Raw genomic sequence first — 17,699 nt, 5'->3', positions numbered from 1 at the left:
CTTTTGCACTGTTTCACTATTCGAAATCTAACTCCCAATTGCCTAATAGCTGTATACATACCTGTGCTTGGGAAATTTGGATGGTATCATTGAAGACAGTCCAGGTAACAGTCTGAAAGCAGGGTGGAGTTGTCAGAGATCCACTATATCGGAAAAAGCGGTACAGCTGACTGGGTAACAATGTGTTTATATCAAAACCAGGAATGTGTACATTATCACCTAAAATGGAATCAAAGCAACACAGTGGGTTCTGTGCAGAGCGCATCTCGAGAAAGGTTTAAATATCAGAAACTGGCTGTACAATCCGAGGGCAAATCAAAGATAGGCATTTATTTTAATACACAGTCATTTTGTCTTCGTAAGAAATTTTAGATGATTATTAACCTTCCACCCCAAATCAATCCATGTCAGAATTGTTTTTAAGGTATTCACATCAAATGAACTTTAATGCATTTGAAAAAAAATCTAAGACAGTTACTTAAAAAAAAATGATTTATTGGGTGAAATAAACTTGTAATAGGACTACAAAATGCAATCTGGTGAGATACACTACATCAGTCTGTTAATATCTTTCATCCAAAATGCACACCTTTATGTTCAGTTCGTCCCTGCCAGGTTATGGAAAGGTTTATAAGCAGGTGTGGCAAGTGCTGAATGGAATCGCCGGAGATTTAAACACGGCTGTATCCTGAGATCTCCGATACTCGGGCTACGGGCCAAAATGTTGGGCGTGAGTCAGATTGCTCAGGGGGGGGAGGGGAGACAGTGGTCAAGAACAAAAAGGAGAAGAGATACAAAGAGGAAGAAAAGGAACGCAAGACAGAGACGATCTAAAGTGCAGGAGTTAAAGGAGAAGGGAGATGGCAGGCAGAAAATGGAGGGGGAACTTGCTTTCTCCACAAGGAAGGAGAGAAAATCAGAGGCCAGTCACCTGAATCCACTCCTAATACCTCCTCAGAGCTGACTAAACACCAGAATGGGCAAAGTGCCAGGAAAAAATTCCAGCCAGGCCTCTTGGCGGGGAAAGCTGCACCACAGGAAGACTCGTGGTTAGAAAAATTGTGATAAAATGATAAGATACGTTGCAATGAATAGCCATTGAGAATTAAAAATATATACAGACAGCATCGACAATGCTCTATATTACAGCAGAACTAACAGCGAACACCACCTGTTAATTTAGACTACAGCCCTATTTAGCTGGGAGGAATGTGCATCACCTCTGTTTAAAGCCCTTACATCAGCTGTAACTCACTTAGTTTGTCAGGAACTAACAAAGCAAACAAAAAGTACCTGAACAAGAAACAAAACTCAGATGGTCTTTATGGAAATTCAATGCCCCTATCTCATGGCTATTTGTGTCCAAGATAACATGTTATCGGTCACATTGTCACTGCTGCTGCATTTAGCATCAGCACTCCTAATTACCCTGCACTCAATAACAAACTGCTTTTGGCACACAGGCAGTGGAGCGTGAGTGGCACCATCAGAAAATGAATGTTTGACTCAGCAATTCTATCCAGTGTGTACGCAAAAGTAGCAGCAAATTTATTTCCACCACCCCCCCCCCATTGTTCCCTCTGTCAGACATACTGTCCATTTCGAACCGGTTAGCCCCGCTTAACTCAACACCTACAGCACAAGGGGCGCCAGCTTCTTCAACCAATTAGGAAGTTGTGCTTTTGCGGGCAGGATTTCTCACTCTCATTATCTGACTGCTTTAGAGCAGACAGGCAGTTTTTTAAGTTTTAAAATGTAAACTGCACGTTATTTTACATTCTGGCTCATTTTCGGGCTTGGAAAAAGACAGCTATCCTAGTAATCCCATCAAGAAGGAAATCCTGGTGCCACTCGCACAAAGCGGCTCGCTGACAGTTTGTGGGAGTGAGCAGCCATTGCATCAAAGCAGGCAGAAGTAGCTGGCTCCAGAAAGACAGCGCAGGTATCGCCAAATAGTTTGCAATTTCAACATAATGGCCCTGAATTTCCATGGGGGTTCTCCTGATCTCTAGGCGTAACTTTGGTGAGAGACCAGCAGAAACTCCAAAGAGTGGGAACGGCTGAAAAATAAGTTATAATAGGAATTCAGGACCAATAGCCTTAAATTGGAAATGAGTGGAAATTTTTTGATGCAGTTTAATAGCATTTATTATGAAAAAATATATGCATATACTGGGCAATTCAGAGCTATGATGGATTAAATAAGAAATCTTAATAGATTTAAAAATGATCACTTTCAGTTAAACTATTTTTCTTAGTTGGAAGTTTAATAAAGCAACAGAATGAAGAGACAGGGAAGACTCACAGTAGAGAACAGGCATGAATGCGTCCCATTGGAGAACTCAATGCAGCAGGTAGAAAAATAGGGGTTGACTTTGCGTGGCAGACATGGAGCCCTGGGGAGGGAGAAATTCGGTACAGTCCCTTTTGGGGCGCTAAAACTTTGAAAGTTGAAAAATAAGCGTCAGGCGCTAATCAGTCCCACCTCTCACGAAATTCAGTTTTAGCGCTCCAAGAGTGAAGTGAAGCGCTAAATCAAATGCTAACCACTTCTCTTAGGGCGCTGAAGTCCGAGAGCGGGGCAGTACCGGCAGAGCGCTAAACAATTTCGAGTGCATTGTAAACAGCACTCTTTCATCACAGAGGCTACTTCCCTCGCTTAAAGGGAAGGGCCGATGATGCTGCACAAGCTAGTTGTCGTCAGTTCTGTTTTGCAAGGCGACCTGGGCAACTGCCAGTACAGCCCCAAACACACTCACAAAGTGGAGGGCTTGGACATCTTGCACCAATGAAACATTAAAAACTTTGTGCAGGCACCAGACTGGTGCAACTAATAAAGGTTGCGCTAGCTGAAAAGCATTCCCTTTAATTACCGCTCCCAAAGCGGCCAGCCGAGTTCACAATGCCTCCTCTAGCTGGCGTTGTCGGCGCGAGGCGAGTGAATTTTCCATCCGGGGTGATAATGGGGCGCTGCGCACTTTATGAAGTCACATTCTGCGAGGCGCTAGGCACTGAAGTTCGCGGGCCTTGCTGCATTCGCCGTGCCCGGGCGCTAACCCCTTAGTGCCCCATTAGCGCGCCCCCACCAGGTGCTATTAACAAGGAGGCTGTGATAGAACTGTCATTTCTTCAGCTGCTGGTCACTCTCTCAGCATATTCCAATAATGAGGTTGTTGAAATCTTGTTATGGTAGCCTCAATATGATTCCCCAGCATGGTAAATCTCGACAAACTAGACTGCTGAAGATCCAAGGGGACAGATTTTATATGCAGCCGTCCAGTGAGGCAGTAGCAGTCTGAAAATGGTATTGGGTCACTCACTGCCAGATTTACACCCGTGTTCCAGCCACTGCTGTCTTCATAGGGGCTTTCAGATGGGTGGTGGGAGCGCACGCCTATTATTCTGGCAATCAGGGTCCTATGTACATCATAGAACCCTGATTGCAATATTATAGAATCATAAAAATTTATGAAACAGAAGGAGGCCATTCAGCCCATCTTGTCTGTGCCGGCTGAAAAAGAACTATCCAGCCTAATCCCACTTTCCAGCTCTTGGTCCGTAGCCCTGTAGGTTACGGCACTTCAAGTGCATATCCAAGAACTTTTTAAATGCGTTGAGGGTTTCTGCCTCGACCACCCTTTCAGGCAGTGAGTTCCAGACCCCCACCACCCTCTGGGTGAAAAAAGGTTCTCCTCAAATCCCCTCTAAACCTTCTACCAATTACTTTAAATCTATACCCCCTGCTTATTGACTTCTCTGCGAAGGGAAATAGGCCCTTCCATTCCACTCTATCTAGGCCCATCATAATTTTATACACCTCAATCTCCTCTGTTCTAAAGAAAACAACCCCAACCTATCCAATCTTTCCACATACAGTAGTTAAAATTCTCCAGTCCTAGCACATCCTCATAAATGTCCTCTACCCCCTCTAGTGCAATCACATCTTTCCTGTAATGTGGTGACCAGAACTGCACGCAGTATTCTAGCTGTGGCCTAACTAGTGTTTTATACATTTCAAGCATAACCTCCCTGCTCTTATATTCTATGCCTTGGCTAATAAAGGAAAGTATCCCATATGCCTTCTTAACCACCTTATCTACCTGTCCTGCTACCTTCAGGGATCTGTGGACATGCACTCCAAGGTCCCTCTGTTGCTCCACACTTCAGTATCCTACCTTTTATTATGTATTTCCTTGCCTTGTTAGCCCTCCCCAAATGCATTAGCTCACACTTCTCTGGATTAAATTCCATTTGCCACTTTTCTGCCCACCTGACCAGTCCACTGATAGCTTCCTGCAGTCTACAGCTATCTTCCTCACTATCAGCCACTTGGCCAATTTTTATATCATCTGCAAACTTCTAAATCATTGATAGATACCACAAAAAGCAAGGGACCTAGTACTGAGCCCTGCGGAACCCCACTGGAAACAGCCTTCCAATCACAAAAACACCGTCAACCATTACCTTTTGCTTCCTGCCACTGAGCCAATTTTTGATCCAACTTGCCACTTTCCTTTGGATCCCATGGGGTTTTACTTTTCTGACCAGTCTGCCATGTGGGACCTTGTTAAAAGCCTTACTAAAATCCATGTAGACTACATCAAATGCGCTCTTATCGACCCTCCTTGTTACCTCCTCAAAAAATTCAATCAAGTTAGTCAGACAATACCTTCCCTTAACAAATCCATGCTGACTGACCTGTAATTACTCAGTCTATCCCTTTTTCCCTTTTTAAGCAACGGTACAACGTTAGCAGTCTTCCAGTTCTCTGGCACCACGTCCATAGCCAGAGAGGATTGGAAAATGATGGTCAGAGCCACCACTATTTCCTCCCTTGCTTCTCTTAGCAACCTGGGATACATTTCAACTAGGCCTGGTGATTTATCTAATTTCAAAGATGCTAAACCCCTTAATGTTTCCTCTCACTATGTTTATCTCATCTAATATTTCACACTCCTCCTCCTTAACTACAATGTCTGTAGTGTCCCTCTCTTTTGTAAAGACAAACGCAAAGTACTCATTAAGTACCATATCCACGTCTTCCGCCTCCACACACAGGTTACCTTTTTTTGGTCTCTAATAGGCCACACTCTTTCTTTAGTTATCCTCTTGCTCTTTATGTATTTATAACACACCTTTAAATTTTCCTTGCCGATATTTTTTCATGCCCTCTCTTTGCTTTCCTAATTTCCTTTTTGAATTTCACCCCTGCACGTTCAGTGGGCTAAAAATTCGGTGCCTTAGCGCCCCCTGGAGGTGCTAATGGGGCGCTAAGGACTTACTGCCTGGGCGCGGCAATGTTAGCGCTGCCTGCGAAATTCACCTGGCGGTTTGCGGCGGCGGTAACCCCATGCGCCACAATCTCCTGCGCCCGGAGATCGTGATGTCATCAGGCTGCGCATCGCCCCGGTAGTGCCCCGGACTCTAAATTAATTTTCGCCCCCTGCAGCATCGCCGGGCGATGACAACGCCAGCTGCAGAAGGCGTTGATCGGGAGGCCGGGCGCTTCGGGGGCGATACTTAAAGGCGAGGTGGCCGAGGTAGGGTAAAAAAAATTCTGAAATTCTCTGTTTATTTTTTTGTTGCCAGCCATCGATCAGCCCGGCACTCTGCTGCAGTGCATCGGGCAGATTGGGCCGGATCGCAGCTGCCGTCGGGGCCAGGTAAAGTTTTTCCTTGCAGAGCCTGCAGTGATGGCCCTTCCCTTTAAGGGAGGGAAGGAGCCTTCCAACGCGGCAGTGCTGCACACCTACCACCTCGCCTGCTATCTGTTGCGCTCCAGGAAGGAAGTAGATTACTTGATTTAGCGTTCCACTTCCCACTTGGGGGCGCTAAAACTCAATTTCGCGGTTGCCGGTGCTAAAGTTAGTGCCCAAAAATGGTTGATACTGAATTTTTCCCTCTATACTCCTCTAGGCTTTCTGCAGTATTTAGCTCTCAGTATCTGACATAAGTTTCTCTTTCTCCCTTATCCTACCCTATATGCCCCATGACATCCAGGGGGCTCTAGGTTTGGGAGTCCGACCCTTTTTCTTTGTGGGAACATATTTGCTCTGAACCCTCACTATCTCCTCCTTGAATGCCTCCCACTGCTCTGACACGGATTTATCTTCAAGTAGCTGTTTCCAGTCCAACCCTGGTTCAATAAGGAGTGTAGAAGAGCATGCCAGGAGCAGTACCAGGCACACCTAAAAATGAGGTGCCAACCTGGGGAAGCTGCAACACAGGACTACATGCATGCTAAAAAGTGGAAGCAGCATGCTACAGACAGAGCTAAGCCATCCTACAATCAATGGATCAGTCCTGCCACATCCAGTTGTGAATGGTGGTGGACCATTAAACAACTAACGGGAGGAGGAGACTCCATGAATATCCCCATCCTTAATGATGGTGGAGCCCAGCACGTGAGTGCAAAAGACAAAGCTGAAGTGTTTGCAACCATCTTCAGCCAAAAGTGCCGAGTGGATGATTCATATCAGCCTCCTCCCGAGGTCCCCACCACCACCACAGAAGCCAGTCTTCAGCCAATTGGATTCACTCCACGTGATATCAAGAAAAACTGAGCGCACTGGATACAGCAAAGGCTGTGGGCCCCTACAACATACCGATTGTCGTGTTGAAGACTTGTGCTCCAGAACTAGCCGCGCCTCTAGCCAAGCGGTTTCTGTACAGCTGTAACACTGGCATCTATCCGACAATGAGGAAAACTGCCCAGGAATGTCCTGCCCACAAAAAGCAGGACAACTCCAATCCGGCCAATTACCGTCCCATCAGTCAACTCTCAATCATCAGCAAAGTCATGGAAGGTGTCATCGACAGTGCTATGAAGCAGCACTTACTCACAAATAACCTGCTCACTGATGCCCAGTTTGGGTTCTGCCAGGACCACTCTGCTCCAAACCTCATTACAGCCTTGGTCCAAACATGGACAAAAGAGCTGAATTCCAGAGGTGAGGTGAGAGTGACTGCCTTTGACATTAAAGCAGCATTTGACCGAATGTGGCATCAAGGAGCCCTAGTAAAACTGAAGTCAATGGGAATCGGGGGGAAAACTCTCCACAGGCTGGAGTCATATCTAGCACAAAGGAAGATGGTTGTGGTGGTTGGAGGTCAATCATCACAGCCCCAGGACATTGCTGCAGTAGTTCCTCAGGACAGTGTCTTAGACCCAACCATCTTCAGCTACTTCATCAATTACCTTCCCTCCATCACAAGGTCAGAACTGGGGATGTTCACTGATGACTGCAGTGTTCAGTGCCATTCACAACTCTTCAGATAATGAAGCAGTCTATGCCCGCATGCAGCAAGACCTGGATGACATTCAGATTTGGGCTGATAAGTGGCAGGTAACATTCGCGCCACACAAGTGCCAGGCAAAGACTATCTCCAACAAGTGAGAGTCTAACCACCGCCTCTTGACATTCAATGGCATTACCATCGCCGAATCCCCAACATCACTATCTTGGGGGTCACCATTGACCAGAAACTTAACTGGACCAGCCACATAAATACTGTGGCAACAAGAGCAGGTCAGAGGCTGGGTATTCTGCAGCGAGTGTCTCACCACCTGACTCCCCAAAGCCTTTACAACATCTACAAGTCACAAGTAAGGAGGGTGATGGAATACTCTCCACTTGCCTGGATGAGTGCAGCTCCAGCAACACTCAAGAAGCTCGACACCATCCAAGACAAAGCAGTCCACTTGATTGCCACCCCATCCACCACCTTAAACATTCACTCCCTCCACCACCGGTGTACCATGGCTGCAGTGTGTACCATCTACAAGATGCACTGCAGCAACTCACCAAGGCTTCTTCGGCAGCACCTCCCAACCCGCGACCTCTTCCACCTAGATGGACAAGGGCAGCAGGCGCATGGGAACACCACAACCTCAAAGTTCCCCTTCAAGTCACACACCATCCTGACTTGGAAATATATTGCCGTTCCTTCATTGTCGCTGGGTCAAACTCCCTCCCTAACAGCACTGTGGGAGTACCTTCACCACATGGACTGCAGCGGTTCAAGAAGGCAGCTCACCACCACCTTCTCAAGGGCAACTAGGGATGGGCAATAAATGCTGGTCTTGCCAGTGATGCCCACATCCCATGAACAAATAAAAAATAACTTTTGCAGAATCACAACTCAGCTTAGTAAAATTCCCCAATTGAGAACTTTTACTCTTTTTTCCCCATTTATCCTACCCTATATGCCCTTGACACCCAGGAGGCTCTAGATTTGTGGGAATATATTTGCTCTGAACCCTCACTATCTCCTCCTTGAATGCCTCCCACTGCTGTGACACTGATTTACTTTCAAGTAGCTGTTTCCAGTCCACTTTTGCTAAATCACTTCTCAGCTTAGTATAATTGGCCTTTCTCCAATTGAGAACTTTTACTCCTGGTCTATCTTTGTCCTTTTCCATAACTATGCTAAATCTAACTGAATTATGATCACTATCACCAAAATGCTCTCCCACTGATACCCCTTCCACCTGCCCAGCTTCATTCCCTAAAACTAAGTCTAGAACCGCGTCCCTCTCTTGTTGGGCTTGCTACGTAATGGCTAAAAAAGTTTTCCTGAATGCATTTTAAGAATTCTGCACCCTTTATATCTTTTACACTGATTCTATCCCAGTTAATATTAGGGCAGTTGAAATCCCCTACTATTACTGCCCTATTGTTTTTATGTACTCAAAAATTTGCCCACATATTTGCTCTTCTATCTCCTTCTGGCTTTTTGGGGGTCTATAGTACACTCCCAGCAGTGTGACTGCCCTGTTTTTGTTTTTTCAGTTCAACCCATATGGCCTCATTTGATATAACAACAGAAAATGCTGGAAAAACTCAGCAGGCCAGGCAACATTCATGGAGAGAGAAAGAGAGTCAACGTTTCAGGTCAAAACCCTTCTATGCATTTGAACACTTGTGGATCTGTTTAACATAAAACATTTAACTCTATCTGAGTTGAAGACTTTGAGTCAGGTTTTTGAGAGGGACAGGGTCATGAGTTATTGCAGTCTATTTGAAGGACAGCTCTGTAGCCAACACTGGATGTGGGTTTACATTTGACAGCCTGTCAAACTGGTCTTGTATGGTTTCATTCCTATCTATTCAAAAAAGCCAGCACATCTTGAACAATGGCTTCTCTTCTCACCCCCTCTAGATTCCGCCAAGGATTCATTCTTGGCCCCCTCCTTTTCCTCATCTACATGCTGTCCCCAGGTGACATAATCGCAAGCACAGGATTAGCTTCCACATATATGCTGATGACACCCAGCTCCACCTGTCCACCATCTTTCTTGACTCCACAATTACCTCTGTTGTCAGACTGCTTTCCAACATCAAGCCAAGGATGGCCAGTATGGAAGGCTTCCTCCAACTGAAATTTGGGAAGACCAAAGCCATAATTTTCTTGCTCTACCATGAATTTCACTCCCTTGACTCTGAATCCAACCCCTCCTTCCCTGGCCACTCACTCGGATTAATCCGGACCATATGAAACCTGGTGCCCTGGTCTCAAGTTCCACATCCTATCTATCACCAAGATGAGCTATTTCTAATTCCGCAACATTGCCTGCTTCCGCCCTTACCTCAACACCCCCAATACTGAATCTTTATTCATGTTTTTGCTAACTCTAGATTTGATTCTTCCAATGCTCTCTTTGCTGGCTTCTCATCCTCTACCCTCCGTAAACTCCAAACTTGTCCAAAACTAATCTGCCATACATATCCTATCCTGCACTAAGTCCCACTCACTCATCGCACCTGTCCCTGCAGATCCTACATTCCCCCTGGGATGATCGTCTTGGGGTTGTCTTTTGACAGTGGGGCCATAGGAAAGATCCCCGTATAAGAGCTGCATAATTTCTCTCTCAGCTGAAAAAGGGTTCTTTTCTGCTGATCAAATTCCCCTTGCTGGAGCTGGGGGTTTTCCTCCTCTGTGACCTCCATGACCTTGCAGGGTGATGTTGTGCACAAAACAGAGATAATCCTGGAAACTCACTGAGCTGTATTGCAGGATTTCCTCAGATCAATCCAGGCATTTGAAGTGGGCCTTTAACATGAAACTGGTATGCCCGATGATAACTTTTGTGGAGGCAGCAGTTCAATTCATCTGTGCTTCACGGGTGTTCATGGGTTGTGCAGAGGTGTCATGAACCATGGCTGCAGAGGATCCTCCAGGAACCACCTTGTAAGTTGCTTTTCAGAATCACATATTGGTGGCACCATAGACTGCCTTTTAAAAAACAATTTCCATTTGCAGCTCAGTACCCAGCAACCCCAGTTTATCTGGGCTGGTGACTGAAACAGAGTAAATGAGCGGGAAATCTGATGAATCATTATATATTAATTTCCCATTTATAAATTGGCAGTTTAAAAACACTATTGCATAATCAGAACAGGGGAAAAATAATGGACATCAGGTATTTCAGATCTCCACCCAATCTTCCGATCAGAAAAAAAAGCTGTCCCAATTGAAAAGCCTGAGTCCCAAAGACCTACAACCTAAGTGTCATGGATTAAAATTGTAAGGAGTACTTTTCAGTCAAAGCACATTATTTATGCCTTGAATCTGAATGGATTTTATCATAGTTGGCTGTTTTCCATTTGCTGACTAATGCTAAAGGATGTCCTTAATCATTTTGGTTCTAAGTTTTCTGATGGTACTGCATGGCACCCCACACCTCTAAAGTCATGACATACTTCTGATATGATAATATTAGGTAACTCCACAATAATTGATCAGAGTGTATTGATTTCTTTGTGGGTTCAATGAGGAGACATTTATGAAAGAGAATGGGCTAGATTTTCAGTAGCTTGCGCCAGCAGTTAGCGCCTTAAGAGAAGTGATTTCCGGGTGCTATGCGTGTAGCGCCCGGGCGCAGCGCAGTTTGCGCCCCGCCCCAAATTAAGTTGCCCGTTAGCGCCGGCGCAAAGTTTAACGCCCGCCCGGATGCGCGCGCAGAAAATGACGTCACATCCTCGTGCAACGCCCTTTGGCCGCCCCGATTGCAAACTTCAGTCGGACCGCCCCATTGTGCGGCGGGCGGCCGGAGCGTTTGGAAAAAGGAACGCAACACAACCAGCGCGGGCCCCGGGGGGCGCTAATTAAAGGGAACGTCCTCTCCAGTATAAAGGCCATCCTTTTTTCAGAAAACAGTCTTGTGCAACGCATTTCTGGAGACACAACAAGGAGGATAGCTAACTGGTTTCAAGCAGCAAGAGCCAGGTATTTTTGGACTCAGGCAATAGCGCTGCAAGTGGCCATTTGGAAATTAGACTGTTTGCCAGGATTTGATGGGGGCTGCATGGGGTGCCAACGCGCAGCTGCAGCGCCATGTCCGTAGGGCTCGCAGACGCATTGTGAGAGGGGCAGCCCTGGCTAGAGGCAGAGGGGGCTACAGGCGTCGGCCACGTAGGCCTTACCCAGTCAGGCTATACCGCCAGCAGCGCTCCTACCTAAACATGAGTGCCGCGCGATGTGTTAGAAGGCTCCGATTCCGAAAGGATGTGATTGCAGAGATCTGCCACCTGCTTCGCCGAGATCTGCGGCCAAAGCTCAGGTGCAGGACGTCTCTGTCGGTGGAAGTGAAGGTGACGGTGGCATTGAACTTCTATGCCACCGGCTCCTTCCAATACGCTGCTGGGGACATAGCAAACATCTCCCAGTATGGCGCGCATCGCTGCATCCGCCACGTGACCGAAGCACTGTTCAGAAGGAGAAGCCAATTCATCTCCTTCCCCATGGCCCTCGAGAGCCAGCATCAGCGCGCATTGGGATTTGCCAGACTCGGGGAATTCCCCTTGGTGCAGGGCGCCATTGACTGTACGCATGTGGCTTTGCGGGCCCCTCTGGAGCATGGCGAGCAGTATCGCAACAGGAAGGGCTACCATTCTCTGAATGTGCAGCTGGTATGTGACCACAAGCAGCGCATCATGGCAGTCAATGCCAGCTTCCCAGGCAGCAGCCACGATGCCTTTATCCTGCGGCAGAGTACTGTGCATGACATGTTCCAGGCACAGCCTTCCCCAAGAGGATGGCTCATCGGGGACAAAGGCTATCCTTTGTGCACCTGGCTCATGACCCCGCTCCGCGCGCCCAGGACCGCTGCTGAAGAGGCCTACAACGAGAGCCATCAAACCACCCGCAACATCATCGAGCTAACTATTGGGGTCCTCAAGCAGCGGTTCCGCTGCCTTGATCGCTCCGGAGGAGCTCTCCAGTATTCGCCGGACCGGGTCTCCCAATTTGTGGTGGTTTGCTGCATGCTACACAACCTGGCTATCCGCAGGACTCAGGCACTGCCACCTGACGTTGGACCAGCACCTCAGGAGGAGGAGCAGGAGGAGCATGAGGAGGAGGAGGAGGAGCAGGAGTACGTTCCCAGGAGGGAGCGACCAGGGCCAAGGGCCGCACGACGCCACCTTATTACACGGTACTTCTAAGCCCCCTGTCAGGGAATGGCCAGGGGCCATGAGGGAAGATGAATGCAGCCGCTCCGCAACCCCTCAGCCGGCGAAGCCAACAAACACTAAGAAGAACAACCATGGAGACTGCATGAATAAAGATAATTTTTTATTGCACAAAAATGAAAAGCCCTTCCCACATGAATCCCCAAAAACAATAAACGGGCCCCACAAAAAGCCCAGCAAACGACTCACTCCCACAAACTGGGGAGGAGCCACTCCACCTTTATTCAAACCGGGCCTCAACGTCGGCCTAACGCAAAAAATAAGCCCTCCAAAAGCACAACCATGGGCAAAATAAAGATGGCCACCGCCATATTAAAGGAAAGCTGCCCACACCCTCTACTGAGTGGCCCGCGAGGGCGAGACCTTGGCCAGCATTTTGCCTCCCCTGCCCTGCCTGCTGCTCCTTCGCAAGCTCTGCCCAGTGGCTGCTGCGAGGCTGGGGGAAGGCGCCTGAGGCTCAGATGCCCTTCCGCCAGATGCCGCTGGGGGGCGGCCTACACGGCGTTTGGGCCTCGAGGGGCCGTCTGCTGAGTGGCGCACCTGAGCCTGGCCACCATCAGCTGCAGCCGCTTGCCGTTGACGCCCCAGAGGGGGAATGGCGGCGACGGATGGCGCAATGTGGGCCAGCTGGCGTCTGGGATGCGCTGGCTGGTGCTGTGGTGCGGTGGCACTTGGCCGGGCCCGCACTGCAGGATCTGCAGCAATCAGCCGACGGGCGGCTTGCTGGGATGGTCCAGCGCGGCGCCTGCCCTGGCGATGCCTGCCTGAGACAGCGCGTGTGGCAGCAGTGAGTGGCCCTGTGGTCCTGGTGTGCGCGCGCATCACATCCGCCAGGGTCTTGACGGCATCAGTCAGCATGCGGCCACTCGCGGCAGTAGCTGCCCCGAACTTGCGCACACTGGTCGCCAGCGACTCGATGGCCTCAGGCATGCGCCCCACCACGCTCATGAGCTCCGTGTGGTGCCGGTCCGAGTCGTCGCCCATCTTATCCAGCTTCCGCACCTCCTCCGAAGTGAAGGTGTCCGGACTGGAGTCGCGACTCTCCCGCTGGGGAGGAGGGGGCCGAACTAGGGGACCCTTGCCGCGTTGGTGACGGCGAGTGTGCCGAGCAGCAGCACTCCCCTCTGATCCTTCCCCCCTTTGGGGGGAAGGCCGCGGGCCACGCGCACGGCTGCTGGGTGGCTGGGCGCCACTGGTCCCAGAAGCTGCATTGCCCTGCGACAGTTCCTCCAGGCACTCGTCCAGTGAGGAGGTGTCAAGCATTTCCTCCTCTCCTGCGGGACGTGACTGTTCCCCCGAAGGTCCGGCTTGCTCCTCCTCCTCCTCCTGGTCGGAGGTGCTGTCACTGGCAGCTTCAGGGTCCTGGTCGTCACCAGCTGAAAGCAGGAATGCACAAGAGTAGCTTCAGAGTGAGGAGACGGCGTCAGCGAGGGAGTTAGGACTGGTGGGATTCAGCGCATTGGTGGGACAGTGGCAAAGGAGGTAGCTCGGATGGGCCAGTGCGACGCGAGAGGGCCAAAAGATGAGGTCCTTACCATTGCCGGGCAGTGGAGGGTCGGATACACCGCACGCTGTGGGGACAGTCACACGGGCTCCCATGAGCACACACACGCGCTCCTCCAGCCGAGTGAGCTTCTGCAGCTTGGCGCGGCCACCCCTGGCACGGGCCTGGCGATTAAACGCTACTTTAGCCTGCAAGAGAAAGGACGGGCTGTAAGTGCGCAGTGAAGCCCTGATGTAGTGTGCACTGCCTCCCACGGTGGAATAGCTTGGACAGAGTGAAGCCCTGATGTACTGTGCACTGCCTCCCATGGTGGAATAGCTTGGCCAAAGTGTAGAGTGCCGAATGGCCATTTGATGCTCATGACTGTCCCAATGCTGCTGGCTGAGGGCTGGCCAATAGGACTTTCAGGTCCCTTTGCCCATCATGTCAGGTGTACATGCAAGAATGAGGAGGAGACTGGAAAGGCTACTCACCTTCACAATCCTGGTCAGATCGTTGTATTTCTTACGGCATTGTTTGTGGGTCCTGGGGGCCTCGCCGGTGAACGTCACCCTCTGGGCGATCTGCTTCCAGGCTTTGGTGTAGTCATGGTGGGTTGGATTCCTCCCACTCTCTGGAAACAAGATCTTGCGCCTCACCTCCAGAGCTGTGACCATTATGTCCAGATCACCCTCTGAGAAGCGCAGGGCACGCTGACGGGCCTTCTCTGGCGTTGCCATGACTCCCTGGGGCTGAGCAGCAGTGTTGAGGCCTCTTTGCAAGGCTGCAGTGTGCAGGGCGTGGCAGCAGACCAATTCGTCCCTTCCCCCTTTAAGAGCTGGTCGGCACCACGGGGTCTGCTGTCAGTGCAAAAATGACCGCACCCGTGCTGCGCCCCGCCTGGGCGCTATCCCTCTGGACCGCCGGCTTAGCGCCTAAAGGTAGGAGTGGAACGCCTCTTTTAGCGCTCCACCACTCTCTTAGGGCGAAGCCACTGAATTTCCGGCAACGGGGCGCTACTTTGGGGCGGGCGCTAACTTCGGGCGGGCGCTAAGGTTAGCGCCCCAAAACTGTCTATACTGAAAATCTAGCCCAATGTCTTTTAATCTAAAGCTTTGTTCAACTCTTTTATACAGCTTTTACAGGAGACATGATGCTGTGATGCATCTAGAACGAAACTGAAACTAAACTCCACTGCCTTGCTTGTCTCGGTCACATGACCTCTGCTGGTCAGGCACAAGCAATCAATACCTGCAATCATGCTGCTAAGGCATCATAATTGAACAGGCAAATACCATCTCTATTTGCTGATATCATTACATCTCCTTTCCTTAAAACAAAAGTATTTTACTTTTAACTAACAACATGTTTTCTTTGTATTAACCTGCATTTTAACTGTAACACTTAATGAACTTACATTATCATTATCATGATCAAGGTTTTTTAACCTTGCTGTGTGTGTTCACATGAAATATGTCAATACACTAGAACTTGAAGAAAGAATAAGATAACATTACTTCCTTCTATAACAATAGTCCTTAAATTTGCTCAATGAGTCTCTCAGGAGGCTTCATGTGTCTTGAGGATTTTCTGACTGATTGTCCTTGAATCTGAGTTGTTGCCTCAGATGATTGGTTCTCAGCTGTGTGATCAGGTTGTTCTGTGTGATCAGGTTGTTCAACAGTATCAGTCTCTTGACCTGCTGTGGCTGGTCCCATGAGAAGATCTCGACGATTTCTTCTCAGAACAGCACCCTCATCTGTCTGAATGGTGTATGATCTTGGTTGAACTTCACTCAGGACAGTGCCCTTCGTTTGGTGACCAAGTAAGGTTGAAAGACAAAACAGTGTGGAGTTCAGGTAGGTTTTGTGTTCCTCTGTCATAGTAGTACTTTTGCTTTTCTTTCTGTTGTTCTTTGAACTTCCTCACTTTCTCCCCCTCTTTTGTTTTCAGGAGGTTCTCCGGGATGGGTAGGTTTGACCTTAGCCGACGTCCCATCAGGAGTTGGGCTGGTGACATACCACACTCGAGCGGCATTGTGCGGTATACAAGCATGCTTTGGTAGAAGTCAGTTCCACTGTCTTTTGCCTTGTACATCAGTCTTTTCACTGTCTGGACCGATTTTTCCACTAGTCCATTGGACTGTGGAAAGTGAGGACTTGACGTTGTGTGGACAAAGTCCCACTCTTTGGCAAAGTGTTGGAAACTTGCATTGTAAAACTGAGGTCCGTTGTCTGTGAAGACCTCGCTTGCCACGCCATGTCTGGAGAATATGGCTTTCATACATGTTATCACAGCATCTGCAGTGGTGGTGTGCAGTCTACAAACCTCTGGATACAGGGAGTAATAGTCTGTGACTACAAGATAGTCCTTCCCTTGACATACGAATAGGTCAGCGCCTACCTTCTGGTAAGGTCTGTCTGGCGCTGGGTGTGGCTTTAGTGGTTCTACCGGATTGCTTGCTCGATATTTCAGGCATATTGTGCAGTTTGACACCTCATTTGTCACATCTTGGTTGATTCGTGGCCAGTACATCACCTCTCGTACTCTTTTCTTACACTTTGATTCCCAGATGTCCTCCATGGATCTTCTTTAGCATCTCTCTTCTCAGACTCTTTGGGATAACTATTTTACTTCCTTTGTAGATGATGTCTTCGATCACTGATAGTTCCGCCCTGCAGTTCCATTACTTGAGACCAGTCGGGACCAGCGGGAGCAGTGAGTCGGAGCCCGGTATAAAAACCGGAGAGAGGCGAGGCCCGAGACCAGCGGGAGCAGCGGGAGCAGTGAGTCGGAGCCCGGTATAAAAACCGGAGAGAGGCGAGGCCCGAGACCAGTCGGGACCAGCGGGAGCAGTGAGTCGGAGCGCGGTATAAAAACCGGAGAGAGGCGAGGCCCGAGACCAGTCGGGACCAGCGGGAGCAGTGAGTCGGAGCCCGGTATAAAAACCGGAGAGAGGCGAGGCCCGAGACCAGCCGGGACCAGCGGGAGCAGTGAGTCGGAGCCCGGTATAAAAACCGGAGAGAGGCGAGGCCCGAGACCAGTCGGGACCAGCGGGGAGAGAGGTAAAAAGTAATCAGAGTGTGACGTCACCAGGGAGCAGGTAAGTGATTGGTTGGTGAATATTTCTCTTTTTTAAACTTTAACTCTGTAGTTTATAGTTACCAGGGTCTTTCTGGTGTAGCAGGGACTGTTGGTAGACTATACAAGCGCCTTAGAGATATTTTTAATTGGTGATAGTAAATTAATTTAAATTAAGTAAAGGGAAGGTCATGCCAGGTGAGCCCAGCCCCGTGATATGCTCCTCTTGCTCTATGTGGGAATTCAGGGACCCCGGTGCCCCTGATGACCACGTGTGCCAGAGATGCATCCATCTGCAGCTACTAGCAGACCGCATTGAGGCGCTGGAGCTGCGGGTGGATGGGTTGTTGAGCATTCACGATGCTGAGAGGTTCGTGGATAGCACGTTTAGTGAGTTGGTCACACCGCAGGGAAGGGCTGCACAGGAAGACAGGAAATGGGTGACCACCAGGCGGAGCAATAGAAGCAGGCAGGTAGTGCAGGAGACCCCTGTGACCATTCCCCTCTCAAACAAGTATACCGCTTTGGATACTGTTGAGGGGGATGACTCACCAGGGGAAGGCAGCAGCAGCCAACTTCCTGGCACTGGGGGTGCTCCTGCTGCCCAGGAAGGGGGGAAAAAGAGTGGGAGAGCAATAGTGGTAGGGGATTCTATAGTAAGG

At 49.2% G+C, this 17,699-nt stretch overlaps 1 protein-coding gene across 5 annotated transcripts in view; it reads right to left on the bottom strand.

Moving 5' to 3' along the window:
• ca9 (carbonic anhydrase IX) overlaps positions 1–17,699 on the bottom strand; it is a 174,441-nt gene that overhangs the window by 38,220 nt on the left and 118,522 nt on the right. For 3 of the 5 annotated variants that reach the window (XM_085973517.1, XM_085973524.1, XM_085973532.1), the window contains exon 7: positions 62–219. The exons of 1 other annotated variant lie outside the window; for it this stretch is intronic. In XM_085973517.1, the coding sequence (XP_085829643.1) occupies positions 62–219 (158 nt within the window). Of the gene's footprint in view, positions 1–61; positions 220–12,563; positions 13,850–14,008; positions 14,166–17,699 lie in introns of those variants that run through there. One more of the 5 variants, XM_085973509.1, reaches the window with a different exon arrangement.

The sequence above is a fragment of the Somniosus microcephalus genome, chromosome 2 (genome assembly GCF_052327205.1).
Source record: "Somniosus microcephalus isolate GS21.2 chromosome 2, FLI_Smic_1.0, whole genome shotgun sequence".
Taxonomy (NCBI): domain Eukaryota; kingdom Metazoa; phylum Chordata; class Chondrichthyes; order Squaliformes; family Somniosidae; genus Somniosus; species Somniosus microcephalus.
This window is presented reverse-complemented; position numbering and strand designations above follow the sequence as displayed.